Here is a 20,708-nt window from a genome sequence, read left to right as displayed (position 1 = left end):
TAATCAATGACAAGGCTCAACATAATCTATTAAAGAACAACGGCAATTAAACCTCTCAGTTGGATTCAGATTCTATCAACGTTTCTCTTTAGCTCACGACCCAGCGAATACGATGCCTGAAAAACTGCCTAGTCCGCTGCCAGCCCCTCGACCTTGGCTACCGAACGCGCCAGACGAGGATTCACACAATGAGAAAGAAAGCAACGAAAAGAGACAAGCGACCGAAGAGTTGGTACTGCCCAGTAGCCAGTCATCTCAGACGAGTGTGGCATCTACCAAACACGCTGTGCCAGAGGAGGAAACCGAGCCAGGCTTGGCCAGCAGGGTGCTAAGCCGCATCACATCAAGGACAAGCATCACGCCTGGTCCTGCCCCCGATGGAGGCTTTAGGGCGTGGATGTGCGGTAAGAAATTCCCAGACTCCTCATTCAAAGAACCATCGCTGACTTGAGGCCGCAGTTCTCGGTACGCACCTGGTCGTCATGAACACTTGGTATGCCACTTTTTCACTTCCTGTATGACAGTAATAACCAACAGAATTAGGGGCGTGATCAATTCTTTTGGAGTTTTCCAAAGCTACTACGTGCAAGCCCTTCAACGACCGCCATCCGACATCGCGTGGATCGGGTCTATCGAAGTCTTTTTCCTCTTCTTCATTGGCACCTTTACTGGCCGCCTCACTGACGCCGGCTTCTTCCTCCCCATCACTATCCTAGGCTCCATTCTGGTTGTTCTCGGAACTTTGGTGACTTCGGCATGTACGCAATATTGGCAGGTATTCCTCGCCCAGGGTGTATGCGTCGGTCTGGGTAACGGGTGTCTCTTCTGTCCTGCTATTGCCATCATCTCGACCTACTTCCAGAAGTATAGATCGATCGCAATAGGCCTGACAGCTTGCGGGAGTGTAACAGGAGGTCTAGTCTTCCCGGGCATTGTACGGGGGCTACTTCCGCGTGTAGGATTCAGCTGGACGCTTCGGGTTATTGGCTTAATGCAGGCAGGATGTTTCGTCATCTCCCTGCTATCGCTAAAACCCAGAATTCCACCGCGAAAGAGTGGGCGACTGGTTGAGTGGTCTGCGTTCAAGGAGTTGGAGTATACATATTACACTCTGGGCGCATTTATGGTAAGCTGCCGCGCTTCCTGTCCACCTATTCTGTGCTAACATGTATTGCCAGTGCTTTTGGGGGGTATACTTTGCATTCTTTTTCATTGCTGCATATGCTCGCGATATTCAGGGAATGTCTTACTCCAAGTCCCTCGACGTTATCATGGTCATGAGTGGAGTCGGTATTCTCGGCCGCCTCGTACCCAACTACTTTGGCGATCGGATTGGAGCATTGACCGTCTTTGTACCGACGGCTGGGCTCGGAGCTTTGCTCGTATGGTGCTGGATAGCTGTCAATTCCCAGGCTGGTCTCTATGTTTGGGCTGCTGTTAGTGGCCCTGCCTTGGGAGGCATTCAGGCCATGTTCCCTTCAGCGTTGGCGTCTTTAACGACGGACCCAAGCAAGCAGGGTACGAGAATCGGCATGGTTTTTACCATCGTGAGTTTTGCGGTCTTGACTGGTACCCCTATCGCGGGCACACTTATATCCGCCATGAACGGTAGATATATTGGTGCGCAAGCATTCGCTGGGGCTTGCTTGACTCTTGGCACTGGTTTCTTAGCCGTTGCGAGGGAGGTTAAAAAGAGAAAGCAGGGGGATGCAGCACAGGTTAAGGTGTGAGTGTGAGGGTGTGACTTGGAAATTGGGAAAGAAGGGCTTAGAAGTTGAGTCATTGTACACACAAAACTTACCTTTATCCTACGAGCTTGTTCACAGCAATCACTTGCCCTACGCTGGCTTCCAGGGCGAGACTTCATACTAAGTGTTTTGTACCTTTCCATATTGCATTTGTTGATAGATCTCGTACACAGCTACTTAGCTGTACCCGTTTACCATTTGTCTGAAATATTGATATTTCGCATCGACGATAAAATCCCAAGAGTTTCTACGGCAGCAAACGTTGTGCTGGATAGGTCGAGATGCATGTATCCATTATCACTGCCCAAGTGATCCCAAACAGGCCGCTGAGTGGCATGACAAGTTCAATGTCTCTGTGAAACATCTAACTGTGCACCGCTGTACAGTCATACACTCGTAATAAATAATGCGTTACCGAAGAAAACTCGTGGCGGATTCTATTTTTGTCGGGTCGTCCGGCTATCACGGACCCAGTTGGCGGTACCGATAGCTTCACCAACAACACAAGGAGATAAGGAGAGTAGAGTCATTCACAAGGATCGCCCCACGCTCTAGCAAAGGCTCCCGCACTTCAATCAATCTCGCCCACTTCTTAGTACCTATTGATACTATTACAGGGCTTCATTCACCCACTCGCTGCTGTATTGCACACCACTGAGCTTAAACAGCTGTGTGATGGGACATCGACGCTCAACCTCGGACACAAAATGCTGAAATTCGGCATCACCCTTGGCATCACTCTGCACCCGCACGGTAAGAGCTACGCTCTCCCAGTTGGGGTTCCCCTGCTGACCTCCAACCAGAACCGCAGTAGGGAGTTGGCCATGGGCTGTCACATGCCACTTTCCGAGCGTGATGCCGTGGTCCTTTGCAACCAACGAGCCAGTCACCTGGTTGCAAGAGGTCAGGCTGGCGAGGGCGTAAGCGACCGGTGAAGGGTGCGAATCCGTACCGCCAATGACGGTATACGTGTCTGCCGAAAAGGTGTATGGTTTGTCTTTGACAGAGATGGACTGGATTGTGCCTCTTCCTTGGCCCGAGATTTGGACCGGGAGTGATTGGAGCCTGCTCGGAGAGGTTGAAAATCGACGACGGCTGGCACTCAGGCTATTGGCGCAGGCTCTCGCCAGTGGGTTAAGTTGAGCTCGCAACATGTTGAAATACGAATATTTGCTTGAGTTTGACTATTTCACTCCGTTAGCCATGTTCTTTCAGGTAATAACCAATGTTTGGTCGAACAACCTACTATGGCCGGTGTTAAGATTCTTGAGTGATTTGGCTGGTGAAGTTAAACCCCATGCTATAGACCGAACTCGTCTGCTCTTATAGCTTGGTGGTTTGGTAGCTGCTAAAGATTGCGTTATTTGAAATGTGGATGACGGCAGTTCTCGGCTAAGCCAGCTGATAATAAGCGGTTAGTATCCCTGACGCGCTCGGACTGTTATGATCTGACCATGCGCCTGTCACGTGCCCAAAGCTCTGGTGTAAAGTTGCCTCGGTACGTGTTAGAAGGTATTCTCTACTTTTGCCATTAGCATAGGTAGGTAGTAATTGCTGTGTTTCATACGTATCATTTCTGTGCTGGACATTAAATTGTGGTAACGGTTAAATATTAATATAGTAAGAGAAAGCCTCTACCATCACACACAACATGGCCAATGGCGACAAAGCAACATGTAAAACGAGCGTGTTGAGCGGCCAACAGAGGATCGCGTCAGGCATTCTCAATGGAGCCTTCCTAGGGCCAAAGCAATGAATCTCCCGCTGAGGTGAAATCGAGTAGGCATGTCAAATTTGCCATCAGCTGAACCGCCAAAAGCCCTGACTTGACAGCATCATCGCAAATTGCCCCGAGTGAGGAAAGTGTTGGTTCCAAATGGCCCAGATATCGTCGGCCAGAAGCAGGTTAGATAGAGAGACGGTCGGTCAAAGTCAGGTGGTAATCAAGGATGATGGAGAGAGCATTGAGAAGGCGTGAAATTGGAACGACGTTGGAGAAGAATTCGGTCAAGGGTGGATATATCCTGATGGCGTTGTTCGGCGCCGAGGTGCAAATGAAGTGACCTAGGGGGCCAAGCCAGTAAGGCACGTCAAACGACTCACGTCTTTGGGGGTTCGCATTCACGGCCGTCTAAGTTGCCTTGACTATGACGGATGGCTTCACCATTATAAACGGTAGATCAGATCTAAACAGAAAATTTCTTCCACATTGATGAATAGGGGAGTGGGAAAGGAGAAACAAGACTAGGGCGATAGCTATTAGCTATGCCTATTTCCTTGTTTTAACTTTAAATTTTAGGAATTGCAAGCCGCTTGCTTATTATGACTCATCCTGAGCCATCCGCATTCGTCGATACCCGGATGCGTCTCAGACGCGTGGTTGGGTATTTCAAGATCTCGCAGCAGCCATGCTATATCACATTCACCTTTCAACGTTCCCTCAGCTCGATATTACCATCCTATCAGACTCTTGAGAATGGCTGGCCCAATCACAGTGGGTGTAATAGGCGCCACAGGCAAAACAGGTTCGTCCGTGGTGGAAGGCCTGCGCTCCTCGCCAACAAACTTTGTACGTCGCCAAGCCGCCGGCACTAACTGGAAGCTGCTAACTTGCTTAACAGTCAGTGACCTCCCTCACACGAGCCACGTCGGTCGACAACTCTACCGACCAGCAATTTGCCGCCAAAGGCGTTCAGAACAAGCGGGTGTTTGCATACACCGAGGCTCTCAGCATGAATGATATGTAGGACACCATGGCAAAGGCAAGCGGAGAGATTTCCGCCAAGGACTATGTAAGCTGTATTCTGAGGGCCGAAAAGGGGAATCGTGGGCAGCTAACAGTTACATCTAGATCTCAGAAGCCGAAATCAACCAGGTCATCAAAGAAACGCGACAGAGACTGGACGCAAGCCCCAAGCCCGTGACGCACCCGGACAACATCATGGATATTGCCAACTACAACATGGGACAGTATCGCATACCGTGGTGCATCCGTGGGGACAACACGCCGGAATACGCCGACTATCTGGGAAACGTCAATTTCTGGAACCTGTTCCCTGACTTCCCGCGGGGCAGAAGCCTTGCGGAATTCTACCAATACGTTCTGGACAATGACTTATCGGATCTGCCGGGGTATCCGTACACAGCGGCCGGAGTTCACAAATAGGGGCAGAATCCACGACATTGTCGTGATAGAATGAGGCCGGCTTCTCTTTGCAAAATAAACCCACGTTGAGACGTGTTATCATTTGGATGCTCATAGGTACTTACAGATATGGCTGTTTGGATCTCTCTACCTGGCGCCATTGCTCATTTTTGTGCTCGTTTGGTTGATCCAGCGTTGGGTTTTGCCGTTGATCGTAGCAGTCAGGGTGAATCCGAGAATACTTCGTCTGCAATTGGGTGCCATGTCAAATCTTCCAATATGCACTAAATGTGTCCGTACAGGCTCTTCTCACACAAGGCTAATCCAATCCAAGTCTCGGCCTTCGTCCATCATTTCCCCATCCATGATCCCGTGGGCGTACGCCTGTCCAATATACTGATAAGCAACGCCCCCTTCATGTCCCTCGACCTGGCGCAGTATGAATGGCATATTACCTCCTCCTAGAATACCAATAAAATCTCCTGCTCGTATGTCCTGGTTTCCAAGTCCAATCATGCCTGTATTCGTGGAAAATCCCCTCCTAGAACTGGCGACGACAACAACCTCATATCTTAATTGCCCTAGGTCATTTTTCGTTATTTTTTCGAGGTCGTCGCTTGAGTTCAGCCTTCTGAAAGATGTCTGGCCCCGATAAATGTCGCCCATGAGTGTCCGCACGGAGGCTTCCTTGTATGTTCCTCCGTGAGGATACTCGCTGTTGTGTTTCTGTTGCCACTCAGACATCGTATCCTCGATCCTACTATATTTGTCTAGAATAGGTCCCACTGCCGAAATGCGATCCAAAACCAATCCTTGTAGGTCCAAGAATGCATCAGAGAACGAGACCCTGGTTGCCGCCTTGACATCTCCTGCCGCTCTATAATAGGGGTACAGGTGGAACCAAGTAAGCTCACGGGTGTATCGCCTTTCGCTGAAGTTAGCACACCAGTCTGGAACCCATGTCGGCAGGGTAGGAGATCTTTTCTCTTCATCGGTTCTCAAAAGACTTTTAAGAGTTCCCGACTCTATAATGAGCGATCGCGTTGCAAGTTTGAAAACTTCCTCGTGTGGCAGGGAATAGTTTGCTAGGATCTCACTTCCAAACCCGAGATATGCGTACACTCTGTCCCTTGGGTCGGACGCATGCCGAGGTCTGAATATATTGAGGGCTTCGCTGACGGAGAATTCCCTGGATTGGACACGATCCCGGGCACAATTGATACTACACAGCTGGTTCCAAATTGGTTCTAGGACCTTGACTCGTCCGCAGCAGCCTCGTAGGTAATGAAAGACGGAATTGCGATGTGCCGGCCGGAGCAGTGGAAAAGGCAGCTGTGCCGTTCCACACACGACTGTGGCATTTTCCGGAAGAATCGCCTCCTGAACAGTCCAGGCTCGATGCCACCAAGGCAGCCGGAACAAGCAACACAGACCGGCGATGCCCCTGCTAGTGAAATTCTCATCTACTTCTTCCTGGCCACTGTCATAATGATGGTTGGCAGCCAGCGACTTGAGGAAAGCAAAGGCCGCTGTCGCCGTTGCACGAGGGATCTGGTTCGTTGTTGCGATTGATCCATTGGAAAAGTCTCCCAGCCAGAGTATTGCTCTCTTGGTACGCGAGTAGATTTTTCTCATCAGGTTGACCTGGTGGGATTTCTCCACATCGTCGTCCTGGTTGATGCACAAGGCATCCGCCCAGAGGCGACGTTCGCGTCGCGGGTATCGCAATCTTCGAAGGGCGTGGTACAAATTGACAGTGATGCTCTTTTTCCTGCCGTCTACTTCGACAGAACGGCAATCTAGGGGGTCTCCCCAAGCATATGACAGGGCCTCGTACGTGGGGTTGTCATCGAGGAATGCCGTGTGGAGGACACAGCGAATGGGGTCTTTCGGTTTTCCGGGAAGGAGATGCAATATCCGTATCTGGTGGCTCTTCAAGTCAAGTTGTCGGTATGGCAACGGACTGGGTACATCGTCCAGAAGCTTCCGTACTCGTTTGGGAGCAGTGGGAGGGGGCGTCTCGTTGCGGCGGTGTCTTTTCCGGGTCTGGGCCCGAGTTTGTGGCATCGCAATCGAATGGGTATTATGACTCGAGACTTTTGCTTCGATCTCAAGTGATGATGAAGGGAGTCAAGATAAGCACGAGTTGAGGAGGGAATGAAATGCCAGCGTGGCTGTGCTGGCCAAGCCTCCTCCTGATTCTGCCTTGGCGTTTCGCCTGTCCATGCAAACGTGGCTGGGGTTGAAACGTGGCATATAATTGGACAACAACTTACCTTGAAAACTGCATTGTCAGTGATTACAGGTTAAGCGACTTATCATAACCCCGAGTGTGGTCAAGATGCATGCAAAGTTGGGCAGAACACGAGATCCTTGTCTACCGTACACTCCTATTCAAAGTCATGTCTAGATAGGTAGCCTGGTAAGAACCGCTGGCCTCTGTGGAAGACATCCATGAACAAAAGCGTGCCCTTGCGATTAGCGGCATCAGCCCCAAGGCCAATGAAGAAGGAGGATCTTCCTGGAAATGTTACCCGCGTAATCCTAAGCCTTGTTTTCAAAACTCGGAGCCTTTCTTTTTTGCATCTTCAACAACTGAAGTCTTTGGCTCGGCCTCTTCGAGCATAGGATCACATTGGTATGTTCGATACTTTCGGGGGGGCGGCATTGCTTCAAACTATTTATTTAGAAACAAACGTTCCCATGGGGAAGTGGATCAATCGCGCTAGGGGCACTACCTCCGATGGGATCAACGCTGACAGGGATAGTCGTGGTCGGCGCATTGGATCCGATGCTTCGGCGCAATATGACCGAAGAAATGTGAGAGGTCCGCTCAAGAGCAATCGGTGGTAATGCTCCGGGCGTTGGCATGCAGGCTATTTCTGCACATTGGGTGAAGAATGGACAAGGGATAAAATAATGCTTCTATCTAGAGGGCCTGGCCAGTTCCTAGTTCCAAAACACGCCATAGGATTCAAGCCCCCGCCGTTTCGTCAACATGGAAAGGCTCACCGCTTCAACTATCTGGCCCTTTGTGACTGTTTGTGTTCTGTGCTGGATTCTGTTTACCTTGATACGGCCATTCGTGTCTCCTTTGAGGCACGTCCCGGGGCCGCTTCTTGCAAGATACACAAAGCTATGGCTTTTCAAGGAAACTTATCGCGGTACCTTTCCTAAGACGAATGCGGAGCTTCACAAGAAACACGGTTCAATCTCCTTTCTGACATTTTGTCGCTCCTCTGACTCATTGCCAGGCCCCGTTGTTCGGATCGCGCCGAATGAATACAGCATTGATGACCCAGCCGCAGTAAAGCTCATCTACGGGAGTAGTAAGGGCTTCGTCAAGGTAAGTTCATATCCAAAAACAATCCACAAAGATAGAACAAAGTGTATGCTAAGTCTGCTTGTGGCAGTCTCCGTGGTATCAGGCGAGCGGGAATCCATATAGTACAACGACAAACATCTTTTCCGAGCCCAATCCACATCTCCACGCCGCAGCGAGACGAAAGATAGCCTCAGCCTACTCTATGACGAGCTTGGTTCAAGTAGAACCATTTGTCGACGAATGCACCGCCCTGCTCATACAAAAAATGGATGAATTCGCCTCGAGCGGAGCTTCAGTGGATATTGCTCACTGGATGCAATGTTTTGCCTTTGATGTCATTGGCAAAATGACGGCAAGTTCTCCAACACATCAAGATATCTCATAACTAACGACAAGATGCTGCAGGTTGGTGAGCGATTCGGGTTTCTCGACTCTGGTGACGATGTCCAAGGGGTCATGGCATCACTCTCTGACTACCTTGACTACTGTGCCAGAGTCGGCATATTCTCAGAGTGGCACAAGACGCTTTACAATCGCCTGAAGCAGTCCAAGAAACTCACAGGAGTCTTAAACGTTCGGAAGTTTGCAGTAACTCAACTTCAGGCAAAGTACGGCAAACTCGAGTCCGACGAAGAGAAAGCAGATCCAACGAAGCCGACCGATTTCATAACCAAGTTCCTCCGGATTCACAACCAGGAGCCGAGCAAGATTACCAAAGATGACATATCTACCGTCTGTGTCATGAATGTCGGTGCTGGCTCAGATACAACCTCGATTGCTTTCACTGCTGCACTGTTCTATCTGGTCAAATATCCAAGTGTCCTTGGGCGGCTACTCGAGGAAATCAAGGTCTTTGAGGCCCGGGGATTGATATCTGATCCCATCTCTTTTTCTGAAGCCCAGAAGATGCCTTATGCGCAAGCCGTCATCAAAGAAGCCCTGAGAATGCACCCCGCAACTGGACTGATTCTTGGACGGGTTGTGCCACCGGCTGGCGCGACCTTGGCAGGACAGTACTTTCCTCCAGGAGTATGTACTCTTATCATCTTCCCCTATGGTTGCTTGACTCTCTTGACTAACGAGGGCTAGACTATCGTGGGTATCAACTCGTGGGTGGCTCATGCCAACCCAGACGTCTTCGGCCCAGACGTGGACATATTCCGTCCGGAAAGATGGCTGGAAGAAGAAGAAGTAGTCAAGAAGCGCGATGTATACTTTATGGCAGTCAGTTCAACTCCCCTTATCTTTTCAACTGAACCAGTCCAAGCTCACAACTACCTCTCAGTTTGGTCAAGGTTCACGGACTTGCATCGGAAAGAACATCAGTATCATGGAGCTTTCAAAGGTGCTTCCGCAAGTCATCCGTCACTTTAACTTTGTTCCAGACACGTCATCTGGCAAGCCAGAATGCAAGACGGAAAACGTGTGGTTTGTGAAGATCAGGGGCTTTTATTGCAAGGTCCGTAAGAGAGCTGCGGTTTAGAGGGTTCCAAATACATATCAGCTGCAAGAATACCGTCCAATCGCCATCTCCTGTGTTTCAGCTCATCCTCGACATGATAATCATACTTCGTGGGAGAACGAGCCTGAGATTTCCATGAGTTGATCCATGAAATCTTTGTCCGTCGTGACGTCGAAAAAGTCAAAGTTGGTAAGCAGATTCCAATCTTCGGTGACATGTTGCTGCACCGATATCCTATATACTAATAAGAAGCTTTTCGCAAGACAGGCTTTGCGTCTTCGTGTTTACATACCTAAAGTCGTCGCTGGTCGGCTCGCGAAGGTCGTTGAGGTTCTGTAGTGGCTCGGTGCAAGAATCATGGCTTTGGCCATCGTTGTCGCTATAAAGTCCTAGCCTTTCAAGCTCAAAAAGGGTCTCCGGAAGCAGATGCTTTGGGCAGCCATGGGCGCCGAGAGCTTTCAGAATAGAAATGCATCGTCTTACATGATGCTGGTGATCTTCAGCAGGGAACAGAGTTGACGCAACAAGGATGACTTGAAGCACGGCCAAGGCAAGGAAGAAGTCGAATAGTACCAAACTAGAAATGGATGCCTGGTTCACCATTTCGTCCAGGATGTGAATGGAAGTTGTGGCAGCAGACACGCAAGTTTTCGACAGGTCGTCAAAATACTCCCGCTTGTCGATGTCAACCAACTCACTGCCTCGCAAAAGGCGACATAGTAAAAATGGTCTCGTGACAAGCATCACTGTGCTCCAGTATCGGAGATGCAGCAGCGCGACGCATCGTCGATACCGAGGTGACCCTGGCAGTGCCCGGTCAAGATGCGGCGGTAGATCTTGGAGCCATTTATTAAGGGACTTCAAACAGTCGTCGACGTGGCATCGGCTCAAGCCGTGGCCTTGCTGTATGGGTCCATTATACAGTTTGTGTCGGATCTCTGTTGTGAGTTGGGCAAGGCTGACGCAACATCCAAGATAATCTTGGGGAGTAAAGGACCCGGGACTAACAATCTATGAGCATGTCAGTATTTTGATATTTCATCTCTCCTCTGTTACCTACTTACTTGTTCAGAAGGTAGAGGGGGCCGCCAATGGCAGACTTCCGATGATCCCGACATGCATGGTTTTCCCATCTGGAGAGAAATATCATGGTCAAAAAGAAACAAGGTCCACCATAGACGCCTCGCATATGCTTTAGATATAAGACTGTCTGAAGGTGAGTACTTGTCTAGGTGCAGGCCAAGCGAGAAGGCGATGCGAGCCGCAGTTCCACTCTGCAAGTATGCCGAATTGAGGTATCCATTGGATTGCAGAGCCAATGCCTGTACCTTTGTTAAAGCCCTGATACGAATGAGCTTTTAAGCGACCCAGGTACTCACCAGCAGGACGAGCGCCCTGATACTATCAAGATCCGCTTCGTCAGTAACTCTAGACGCGTAAAGCTTCGCCGACTCTAATGAGGTGTACGCCAACTGCAAATGGAATAACTCTTCGGATGCCGGCATCCCTGATGCGCAAAGTGCCACCAGGCTGTGAAGTGAGCAAAGCCAAGAGTTAGAACATAGACTTTCGGGGTCTGAGTACGTGTTCTCGAGACGCAGGTAAAAGTCCTCTGAGGAGAAAAGCCAGTACATGGAGTGCACCTCCTCAAAATACCGGCTTGAACATGTCAGAATAACGTCCTTCGATGGCAATTTGGACGGTTCCCACGTCTGGTGGCCAGGCTGAAGTTGGAAAGTTGCCTTGGGCATGACCACTTTGATCATAGACGGTATCCTGTCTTTGCTCTTGTCGTGGACGGCATTGAAAACCCAAGACCTCACCGCCGTGTTGAAGCCCACGCCAGACTCTGCGCCCATATAGCCTACCCAGAAACGAAGTCAGCGTACCGATGAAGGAGGAAAGGGGAACAAGACGCACGGTAATTGCCCTGTGCGTCAGCCATCAAGCAGCCGAGATCATTATGAAGGCTAATGATTTCAGGCAGTGGGACGTCTGTTCCTTCAGGCGAGGCCACCGTGGGGGGTTCGGGATTGCAGGATGGCGTATCCTTGATGACATAGGGTGACTCTTCGCCCTGAGGGTTCATGGTGACGGATTGGGAGGTCAATTGTCGTAGATTTGAGATGGACAAGGGCTGGTTGGGAAAGGTTTGCCGGCACAGCTGATACAGCAAGCGATACTCTTCCTCCGAGACAAAATAGAACGGCTTTTTGCGTTTCTTTCCGGCTTCAAATGAACATTGCTCGTTGATACTGCGACAGTAGTCACAGGGTAGACCGGCTTTGGGAGGGACATCAAGTCAGCTCCACGATGCTGTCTTTGGGAGAGGCATCAACGATAAACGCAGATAACCATACCTGATTTACAGCACTAATGGTTATAAAATTAGCATGGTTTGAAATATGGCTCTGCAATGCCAACATACCTTTGTCTTTCGGCTCCGGCAACGATCACAGCTCATCGTACTCCGGTTAGGGGCCGTTCGTTTTCCGACTCGAGACATATTTGCCGCCACTTGTTTGTTGGCAGGTGACACGACTGGCATGTGGTTGCTCATGTTATAATACATATGTTGTCGTAAATAAGCAATCGGATTCACACCCTCAGTCGCTACTTTCATGAAGAGAGGTGAATCCCCGCAGCATTTATTAAAGGCCTGTAGATCTATTTCCCCGCTTGACTTGTCTACTTTATTTATGAATAGATCCGGGCTATCCTAGGCCCCGCTCGACTTTTCCGTCTAGCAGGCAGTCAGTCGGCTAATGTTGCCGAGACCAACCACCTCGCTAGCATCCGAGATTGCTGTTTCGTGCCGGCTGCCCTGCCCATATATATTTCAACGGGACATCGTAGTCACGAAGAGTTGCTATTATTTCAAGAGGAAACGAACCAACTGATTGCAGGGAGCACTGTTGAGCCATTCCATCGCGAAGCTTGAGTCAAATGTCTACCTAACCTACAATCGAACTATTTCACCATGATCAATCCGCCCGGTGCATTTCCCCGTATTTTCGACCTGTTTTTTCTCTCATATATTCTAAGATCCTGAAAGATCCAAGTAGGTCAGGCTGCCGGATGTATGATGCCCTGCCATAGACATCCATGTTCATAAAGTACTCTGCACAGACTTCCTCAGCATTTGGGAAGAGGAAGTCAGGAGCATGATTGAACCATCCACAGCGGGTATGCGCTTTGAACATCTGGTTTTGGACTAGAGGCGTTGAAAACTCTGAGGAGTGTCCTTCTAGCCACGCCTTGAGTGCGTCCATAGAAAAATTCTCAGACACCCAACCCTCTCCCTCGCTCAACCTACGGTAGGTAAGAAGCTCGGTCTGAATCGAGGCCCAGAGGAGGCCGATTCGTGGACCGGTGCATGGGAGCTCAAGCCAGTAATTGTGAATTCTTCGTTCGAATTCTATGTCGCACGAGTCAACATCCGAGGACTTGCCGACGACTGAAACTGGTGTCCCTAGGCACCCGTTCACCGGTGGACTCATGGAGCTTCTTTGTTGAGGGCTGCTTGGTTTTTGACGCTTTTCCGCTACGGCAAGGGCAAACACTTGAATGAGACAACTCCAGCCAGTACGGCACTTTTCGCTCCAAGCTTCAACGACATCTCCCGGGACAGCCTTCATGAGCTCAAGCGGAGACAAGGCCGTGTGACGACACTGCCCGTCATCTGGAAACTTCAAAATCTCCGCAACAGAAACATTCACCTTCGCGGAAACATCTGCGCCGAGGGTAATAAGGCACACCATTACCGCAAGTGCTCCAAACAAAGTCTCCTCTGGCATTCCCGACTGCGCCAGGTAAAAGGCTGCAACGACAAGAGTATGAAGCGGCCCAAGTTTGAGCTCCAGGCCACATGTTGTACAACGACGCACAAACAATCCGCTCTGCGCGTTGATGTTCGGGGAGGTTGGTGATGCAAAGATGGCAATTATGCTGTGACAAACGGCTTGCACAGCTGTGTGGCAGAAGGGATGTTTCCATTTGGCAGGGATCCGAGCATATCCTTGTTTGAAGAGCTCGCGGACATTCGAACTACTTGCATCCCATCTACCGCAGATGTCTTTTTCCTCCCCAGGAAATCGGTTGGGTGACTGAAATCCGTAGCTGACATCGTCCGGGTGAACACTAGTGTGGGAGCGAAGTATAGACACAACCAGAGCATCCAGAATTGTATGCCCAAGATCATCAATGTTGTGGGAAAAAGTAAAGGGGGGGGGAAGGATCTTGGATAAGGCAGTAAACATCCCGCAGCATTCGTTGCCGCCATCCAGGAATGCAGCGGCAAGGTGGAAAGGATAAATAGCCTCGATTCCTCGACGCGACCGATTATCGTTGCCTCGATAGAGCTCGAACAAAAGGCCCACATTTCCTGCCATTATTGCCAGCTTCCAGGCATCCAGACGAAGAGGGCTTGGGCTCCCTTCCAAAGACTTTGCAATCATGTCCTGGGCGAGAGGGAGGTCTGCTTTCGGTGTGGTAGTAAAGTCATTCGAAGCCATAGATTGGTGCAGAGATTCGATAAATGAGGTCGGTGTCACGTTGCCGTATGAGACATGATTGGTGGACTTTACATGGATCGACCATTTACAAAGCTGTGTCGGGGGGCAGGAAATATTGGAGACTTCGGGAGATGAGGGCCCGGAAGAAAGATTCAGAAATGCAGACGGCGTCCATGGATTCGATATTTGGGGTGTGAGGGCGAGTGCTCGTGTTGGAATTGGGTTCAATAATTCCTGATTCCAATTCTTCGCCAGGATCAAGCCGTTCATGTAAAAGTCATGGAAGTAGTTGACCATTGTTCTGAAACTGGTCAGCAAACTGTATCATCTGTTGGGTAGAACCAAAATGAAGCACACAATAAGGAGGTGGGCAAGCAATGGAAAATGTTGTCAACACACCTGCGGTCTTCTTTGCGCATATCAATCAAGAGCTGCTTGAGGTGCCCTTGGAGAAAGAGGCTCGTACAGTGCTCTTTGTGCTTCTCATACACAAGCTGCATCTTTGGTGATGGGCCGGCTGTCTCACGACCGGGACTGGGTTCCTCGGGACTTTTGATGTGCAAGTAGTCTGGAGTTGGGCCAAGAGGTCCGAACGGGGAGGGTTCGTCCGGGTTCTTGGGCAGGGAGGCAACAAGGGCCGCGTAAGGGAGGTTCCATGATGACAGTCTAGCAAGATGGGTCAGCTGTGATTTGAACTCGTCCCCCCTTTCAGGTCCAGTACATACAAGCCTGGGGCGACTTCGAGACAGGCCTTCATGCTCATCAAATGCCTTTTCAACTTTTTGTGATCAAGCGCCTTACTTTGACCGTTGTGCTGGGTAGTGGCGTCGGACATGCTCGCTGCAGGTCGTTTTCTTCTGGCGAGAGCACCAATGATGGCGTCCTTGTCCTCTTTCACCATGCGCTTACCAACGCCCCAGAGTCGGAATCGCGGTGGATACTCGGAGCACCTGGAATTGGAATGCAATAACATTAGTTGAGTTGCAAGCAACGGGTGGCATGGGAGCAAGAGGGTGGCAAGACACATACGCCGCATGGAAGGAGTAATGGGTCCTCATGAACTCAACCACCTGGTCCAGGGTTGCCGATCGCTCATTTCCTCCGTTTCTTCCCGTGTAAAGCTCGACAATGACTGGCTTGAGGTGGTTCCATCGCTCTTCGTGAGAACAGGAAAGGAACTTGTCATCATCTGATTGCGGAAGTAATCCGGCTGGGATGGGGTCCATGACGTGGTAGGTAAAGAGATAAGAGTGATGGGATAGAGAAAGAAGATGATTTTAGCAATTGAAATGTGCAAATGAAGGTTGCAAGATAAGACTGATGAAAATGAGGAGTTAACTGCCACGGAAGATTGCAAAGAAACAAGGCTTTATAGTGAAATTCCCTCCAGTCAAATTTGCAACGCCCGCTGCCTCGTTTCCCCTCAAAATCTGGGCGAACCACCTCAGCCAGGCACCTGGGCGCCTCTCTGTCTTAGAGAAATGCATGGGCCTGAATGAACAAAACGCCACGGTCCAATCAGAGTCCTCCAACACAGGTGCTCCGTCTTCCCTCGTAGCCCACAGACATCCGAGACAACAGAGGCTGACGCAAACGGCAACCTCCAAGAAAGCCCCAGTGGACCCGAACAAAACGTTATGGACCAGTCAGAGAGGAGAATTCCATCGCTGACGAATCAGGACACTAGCTAAACTTGGTCTCGCAGCCGCGGTGAGGCTTCCCCGTAGGTGCGTCGATGGTCAAGGATCGACACAACGTGTCCGGATGGCAAGGTGCATAGTTAGCAGCCAATGGTATCCTCCTGCGATACTGAACAAAACATCGCCGACCAATCATGAAAGCGAATCTCATCTCAATCAAATCAAGGTCCAAGTCAGACTCGGACTCGAAGCCACCGTGAGGCTTCACCTGGGATGAGTGACCAGATACCGCCCTGACCGACATAATTGTCTGCATGGCCGATTAGCGACACAGAATCCAATTAGCTTCTCCAGGGGCCCCGAACAAAACTTCGCTGGTCAATGAATAGGCTTTGCTGACCAACACCGGGGCAGGGTGGATCGCGGTGCCTTGCTGCTGTTACAATATTGGGTTCATTTCATCATGCCTACCCCTGTTAGACTCTCAGCTTGACTTAGTGTGAGTGCCTTTTTGCGGCTGGCGACTGTCTCTAGATGCCCGGGCTGTTGGCTGCTTACTCTCGGCAACGACGCCCAAGCAGAGGGGTTTTCATTTCACTTGACAATTCTGAATATCATGTACTTTATCGACCGTCCATAAATATCTAGTCTTTCACCTTGTCATAGCCTGTCTTGTGTCTTGGTACCACTGGACCCCCAGCTCGAGTATAAGGGCCTTCTGCTCATGCTTCTCCCTTGGCGACACCACCTTTTTACCGCCGATCTATATGTATATTTGACAGCCTCCTCAACGTTCGGAACGTCTTTTTTAAATATCGTTTGCCTTACTGTCAAAGCCCCTCCTCGTCAAATGCCCAATCTGTATGTCCACCGGTTTCATTTCTGTCCATGACCATTCCACTTGTGAACTATCAGGCTCACTTCACTGGACAGCACTGAGACAGAGAGCTGGAGCACTGTTGTTCGCAGTGGTTCCCCTAGACCTCCACCGGCTGGGGATATTACGGTTACTTCATTCATTTCTGGTTCTGATCCTGGGGAACCTTCTTTTAAGGAGGGCGAGAAGAAGAAAATGCAAGATGAACTCTTGCTCGGAGTTGGCGCACACTTTGGGTCCGGCGGGTCCAAGCCGGCCTCAGGCTGACTCGACTTTGGTTTTCTCATGAACATTCTCCGATGCTTTCTATTGTATTCCTAGTGTCTTGCTTAGGCGTTGGACTTGTAGACATTGGGCGCCAACCTCAAGATAGGGATAGGGATTTAGGCACTATCACACAGTACGATACTATCCAGCCCTAGACCTCTCGAAGACCTCTTGTTAGTATCTCCAACGTACATATGTTCTCTTAGACTATATGTTGGTCCAATAGGTGATCCTGCACGACTGGCCAGTTTGGGGAAGTGCTTGAGTGAAAATAATTTAGCTGGTCCACTGGATGATAAGTGCGACATGACGAAGGGTATTCTACAACAAAGGACACGCAGGATGTTCCTCCGCACAACTTATCTTATGTCCGAGCTCCAAATAAGGACTCTAAATAGAGTAGCGTTTACATAGCTAGATATGTTGCTGGTCTAAGGAGCCTATTAGTTAGTTTCTGGAAACTCAAATGACAACACTATTAGGTTGGTTTTATAGAATATCTCATTGCAATAGCTAGTCTGACAACATTGAAATCCTGTGAGTATTTGATGTACAGCAGAGATCGCCCAGCAGGTAGATTTGCAACTGAGAAATTCTAGGCATCTAAAATGCCTCATACTCCCTCCCATCCACCATCTACAGGTCGAAGTCGAGGTCGAGCTCGATCTCACCATCATCACCGCCATCATTGCCGTCATGGTCACCATACCACCATTCAAGCAAGTACACCAGAGGGTTGACGGGGACCCAGTCGGGCATGTACTCGCCCCAGCCCCAGTAGTTTCCCATCCCCATGGGGTGATCAGCGCACATGCGGACCATGTCCGGGGTCACACCGTCGGGGAGCTCGGCGGGGTCCCATTCCATAACACCAAGCCGGCCGCACTTTTCTTTGGCGCCTGGATGATGGTCTGCAAGCGCAGCGCCGGCAAAGAGGGGAACGAGCAGATTCTGGGCCTTCATGTTGAGGGCTTTGCTGTGTTGGTGAGCTATATCGCGGGAGTACGTAAGTAGCTGGTCTTACCAGGTCTAAAAGATCCCGTGGTGATTGGGCGAAGAGGGTAAATGCACAAGACAGCAAAACAGATAAGATACTGACAGTTTGCGGTTTGAAAGGTGCCAAGATAATGCGTGAAGGAGACAGACGGGAGAGATTTAAGTGGGTGTCACACTATATATGTCACATGGTACACATTCCACTACGTGGCGTTTACAAAAGCAGGCATGGGGTGCGCCCGTATAGCAACGCGGGTGCCTAAAAATCGCTGAGATAAAATCTGTTGGTGGCTTGTCGTGTTCTTTAACCGAGGTCGTTATTAACAGGGGTCACTTTACTGTGCCGCAGAGATGGTGATGGTGACTCATTTGTGCTGGATCAAGATGAGATAAAGCCAGATCTCTGGGATTTGCCCCAAAAAATGATGGAAAACATCAGCAGGACGTCCGGGCATGAGTATAGTACATTGAACCACCCCTGTCTATCTGAAGCTATGCTTATAGTGGCGTTGGCAGAATACGAGATCCATGTCATAAGAAGCAAGTTACTCAGGGCTAAGAAACAGGGCGCGCCAGTTAGTTAGTTGCGTCAGTTGTAATTCTTCTTCATAGCTTATTTTTGGTACTTTATATTACAAAAAATGAATCAAATATCTTTATAAAGTTATCTCGTTTCTAGGGCTATGTAGCTTCTAGGTATTTCTTATTTCTAGGGTAGTTGGCTTATCATATGAGGGTACAGCCTCGTGGCGCAGACAGTTCCAGAGGCCCAATATAATGAGATGGAAAGTCCACCAAACATCAGAGCAGTCTGACAAACAGCCATAATCCTTTATCCTCGGATCACTAGAGCCGCAAAACACGGCAATTCTAATTCGAGACCCTTGAAATGGCAGAGGTCTTTGGAATAGTGACCGGTGCCATCGGCCTCGAGGGTCTCTTCCAGGAATGCATAGAATGCTTCGAGTATGTGCAGTTGGGTCGAGATTTCGTCCAAGACTTTGGCCGGTATCAGTTGAAGCTGGACATCGCCGAACGGAGAATAGATCGATGGGGAGAAGCTGTCAACATCGACGAGAACCCTCGATTCAGCACCCGGGCCGGAGATGATACATTGGTTCAAGAGGTTGAAGCCATCCTAGAAGAGATTGCTCTACTCTTCCAGACTATCCAAAAGTCCTCCAAGTGCTACACGATCAAGGCCCCCAAGGATGATTTGGAATGCCTTACCGAAGCGAACCTGCAGCCCGTGTTCCGTCGCCTCCGTGCTGGATGGACCAATGCTGCTCGTCGTCCCAGTCAGAAAAAAGTCAACTTGGCTAAAAAGGCCTCATGGGCGCTCTACGATGCAAAAAACTTTGAGAAGTTGATTGAGCAGATATCGGGGTTTTTGGATGACCTAGAGAGCCTCTTCCCTGCCGAAGAGCTTAATCGTCGTCGTCTTGTCAACCTGGAGATTAAGGATATGGCCGACGAGGAGAGTCTGACAGTTTTGCATCAGACTGCAATTGAGGCCGACCCTCTCCTGGCGGATATGGTCAAGGAGAAGGTCAAAATCATCAATGTGAGAACTCCGTGAAAGCTATCAGTACTAGTGAGGACGCCAATGTCAGACTGGGAAACAATTGGAGCACTGCTGCTCTGAGTGCCGCAATCGGACTGGAGGATCGAACCCGTAATGAGGCAGATTCTGTATCTGCCAAGGGCTCGTCTACAGTTTCACATTGGAAACAATTATGGTTGATATGTAGTATAGAACACCGATGTTGCCTGAATACATTACTAGCTCTCACGTACAAAGTTTAAGATCGAGTCTTCCTTAATCACGGCCCATGCCTACGACGTTCCCGACATGAGCATCTGCTTCATCAGCAGCGTCATGTTTCTTGATCCTATTCATAACCCCCTTTTTCTTCAGCCAGGCAGGCATGTCGCCTGCGTACCTGTCTCCAACGTGCAGTGCTGCTTTGCCTCGAAGCTTCGACTCCTCAACCTCATTCATGTTTAGCGCATCAGCGGGACCGGATGACCTATCTGGGACTTCATCAACTACGGTGTCTGGAAGTAACAGAATGGTGAGTCACCCTTGGGGAAATTGGGTAGCTTGGAGAGCAATACGTGGTGTCACAGACTTCTTGCCTTCAAAACTGAGCGTCCCGCTTCTTTCGGCAGGATCTTGAACGAGTCTCCTGTCGCTCACTTCCTCTGACATCTCATCAGCGGCTTTGATTCGGAAAGTAACTCATTCCGTATCGAAGTTATGAGGCGTTGCCCGAAGCAAACGCTTCAAGTCGCCGACAGTGGTGTTGCTCTCGTAGGTGAGCTTGACTGCGTCGGCTGCCTTCCCTACGTACACATGTCAACCCTCACCGAAAATGGTGGTCATCCAAGGCAATACTAACCATTTACAAGACGGATAGGTAGTTCCATAACGGTTTCCGTTAAACTTCTTCCAAGGCCGGACATGGTAGTGATTGTAGACACTCCCATTCGCAGGTCAAGTGTCAAGTGTGTTTCTTTTTCTTCAAACGAGGGGATTTCAGAGCCTGACTGACTTCATAAGTGCTAATCTGACGATTGGAGGCCTCTCACTCCAGAGCCTGATGAGATACAAGGTGGTGTGCCTCCGCTGAAAGCCTCGGGCAACCTGGCCAGTCATCTTTCTTAATTCCGCAGTCATTCCGCGAACCTCGTTTCAAGACGCCTACCAGATCACAGCACTATTTGCTACATG

General features: G+C 49.8%; 8 protein-coding genes across 8 annotated transcripts; 4 read left to right on the top strand and 4 right to left on the bottom strand.

Moving 5' to 3' along the window:
* Positions 1-112: 112 nt before the first annotated feature.
* NCS54_00354200 (Hypothetical protein) lies at positions 113-1,730 on the top strand (the record flags this gene model as incomplete). The annotated part of the gene is made up of 4 exons (XM_053149106.1): positions 113-404; positions 460-493; positions 544-1,126; positions 1,179-1,730. The coding sequence occupies 4 exons, from the start codon at positions 113-115 to the stop codon at positions 1,728-1,730; spliced, it is 1,461 nt and encodes a 486-aa protein (XP_053005081.1).
* A 629-nt stretch (positions 1,731-2,359) lies between these two features.
* Positions 2,360-2,902, bottom strand: NCS54_00354100 (Hypothetical protein; the record flags this gene model as incomplete). Its single annotated transcript, XM_053149105.1, has 1 exon — positions 2,360-2,902. The coding sequence occupies one exon, from the start codon at positions 2,900-2,902 to the stop codon at positions 2,360-2,362; it is 543 nt and encodes a 180-aa protein (XP_053005080.1).
* A 1,322-nt stretch (positions 2,903-4,224) lies between these two features.
* NCS54_00354000 (Hypothetical protein) lies at positions 4,225-4,914 on the top strand (the record flags this gene model as incomplete). Its single annotated transcript, XM_053149104.1, has 4 exons — positions 4,225-4,317; positions 4,370-4,453; positions 4,511-4,540; positions 4,600-4,914. The coding sequence occupies 4 exons, from the start codon at positions 4,225-4,227 to the stop codon at positions 4,912-4,914; spliced, it is 522 nt and encodes a 173-aa protein (XP_053005079.1).
* Positions 4,915-7,891: 2,977 nt separating this feature from the next.
* On the top strand, positions 7,892-9,701 carry NCS54_00353900 (Hypothetical protein; the record flags this gene model as incomplete). Its single annotated transcript, XM_053149103.1, has 5 exons — positions 7,892-8,099; positions 8,148-8,239; positions 8,615-9,247; positions 9,308-9,442; positions 9,504-9,701. The coding sequence occupies 5 exons, from the start codon at positions 7,892-7,894 to the stop codon at positions 9,699-9,701; spliced, it is 1,266 nt and encodes a 421-aa protein (XP_053005078.1).
* Positions 9,702-9,781: 80 nt separating this feature from the next.
* Positions 9,782-11,769, bottom strand: NCS54_00353800 (Zn(2)-C6 fungal-type domain-containing protein; the record flags this gene model as incomplete). Its single annotated transcript, XM_053149102.1, has 6 exons — positions 9,782-9,914; positions 9,973-10,691; positions 10,745-11,002; positions 11,060-11,339; positions 11,391-11,544; positions 11,601-11,769. 6 exons carry the CDS (start codon positions 11,767-11,769, stop codon positions 9,782-9,784), a joined length of 1,713 nt encoding a protein of 570 aa, XP_053005077.1.
* An 895-nt stretch (positions 11,770-12,664) lies between these two features.
* Positions 12,665-15,420, bottom strand: NCS54_00353700 (Clr5 domain-containing protein; the record flags this gene model as incomplete). Its single annotated transcript, XM_053149101.1, has 4 exons — positions 12,665-14,495; positions 14,594-14,860; positions 14,920-15,144; positions 15,224-15,420. The coding sequence occupies 4 exons, from the start codon at positions 15,418-15,420 to the stop codon at positions 12,665-12,667; spliced, it is 2,520 nt and encodes an 839-aa protein (XP_053005076.1).
* Positions 15,421-17,614: 2,194 nt separating this feature from the next.
* NCS54_00353600 (Hypothetical protein) lies at positions 17,615-18,114 on the bottom strand (the record flags this gene model as incomplete). The annotated part of the gene is made up of 1 exon (XM_053149100.1): positions 17,615-18,114. Exon 1 carries the CDS (start codon positions 17,939-17,941, stop codon positions 17,615-17,617), a length of 327 nt encoding a protein of 108 aa, XP_053005075.1. The 5' UTR covers positions 17,942-18,114.
* Positions 18,115-18,863: 749 nt separating this feature from the next.
* Positions 18,864-19,553, top strand: NCS54_00353500 (Hypothetical protein; the record flags this gene model as incomplete). Its single annotated transcript, XM_053149099.1, has 1 exon — positions 18,864-19,553. The coding sequence occupies one exon, from the start codon at positions 18,864-18,866 to the stop codon at positions 19,551-19,553; it is 690 nt and encodes a 229-aa protein (XP_053005074.1).
* Between the last annotated feature and the right edge of the window lie 1,155 nt (positions 19,554-20,708).

This window comes from Fusarium falciforme, chromosome 3 (assembly GCF_026873545.1).
Source record: "Fusarium falciforme chromosome 3, complete sequence".
NCBI classification, from domain to species: Eukaryota; Fungi; Ascomycota; class Sordariomycetes; order Hypocreales; family Nectriaceae; genus Fusarium; species Fusarium falciforme.
This window is presented reverse-complemented; position numbering and strand designations above follow the sequence as displayed.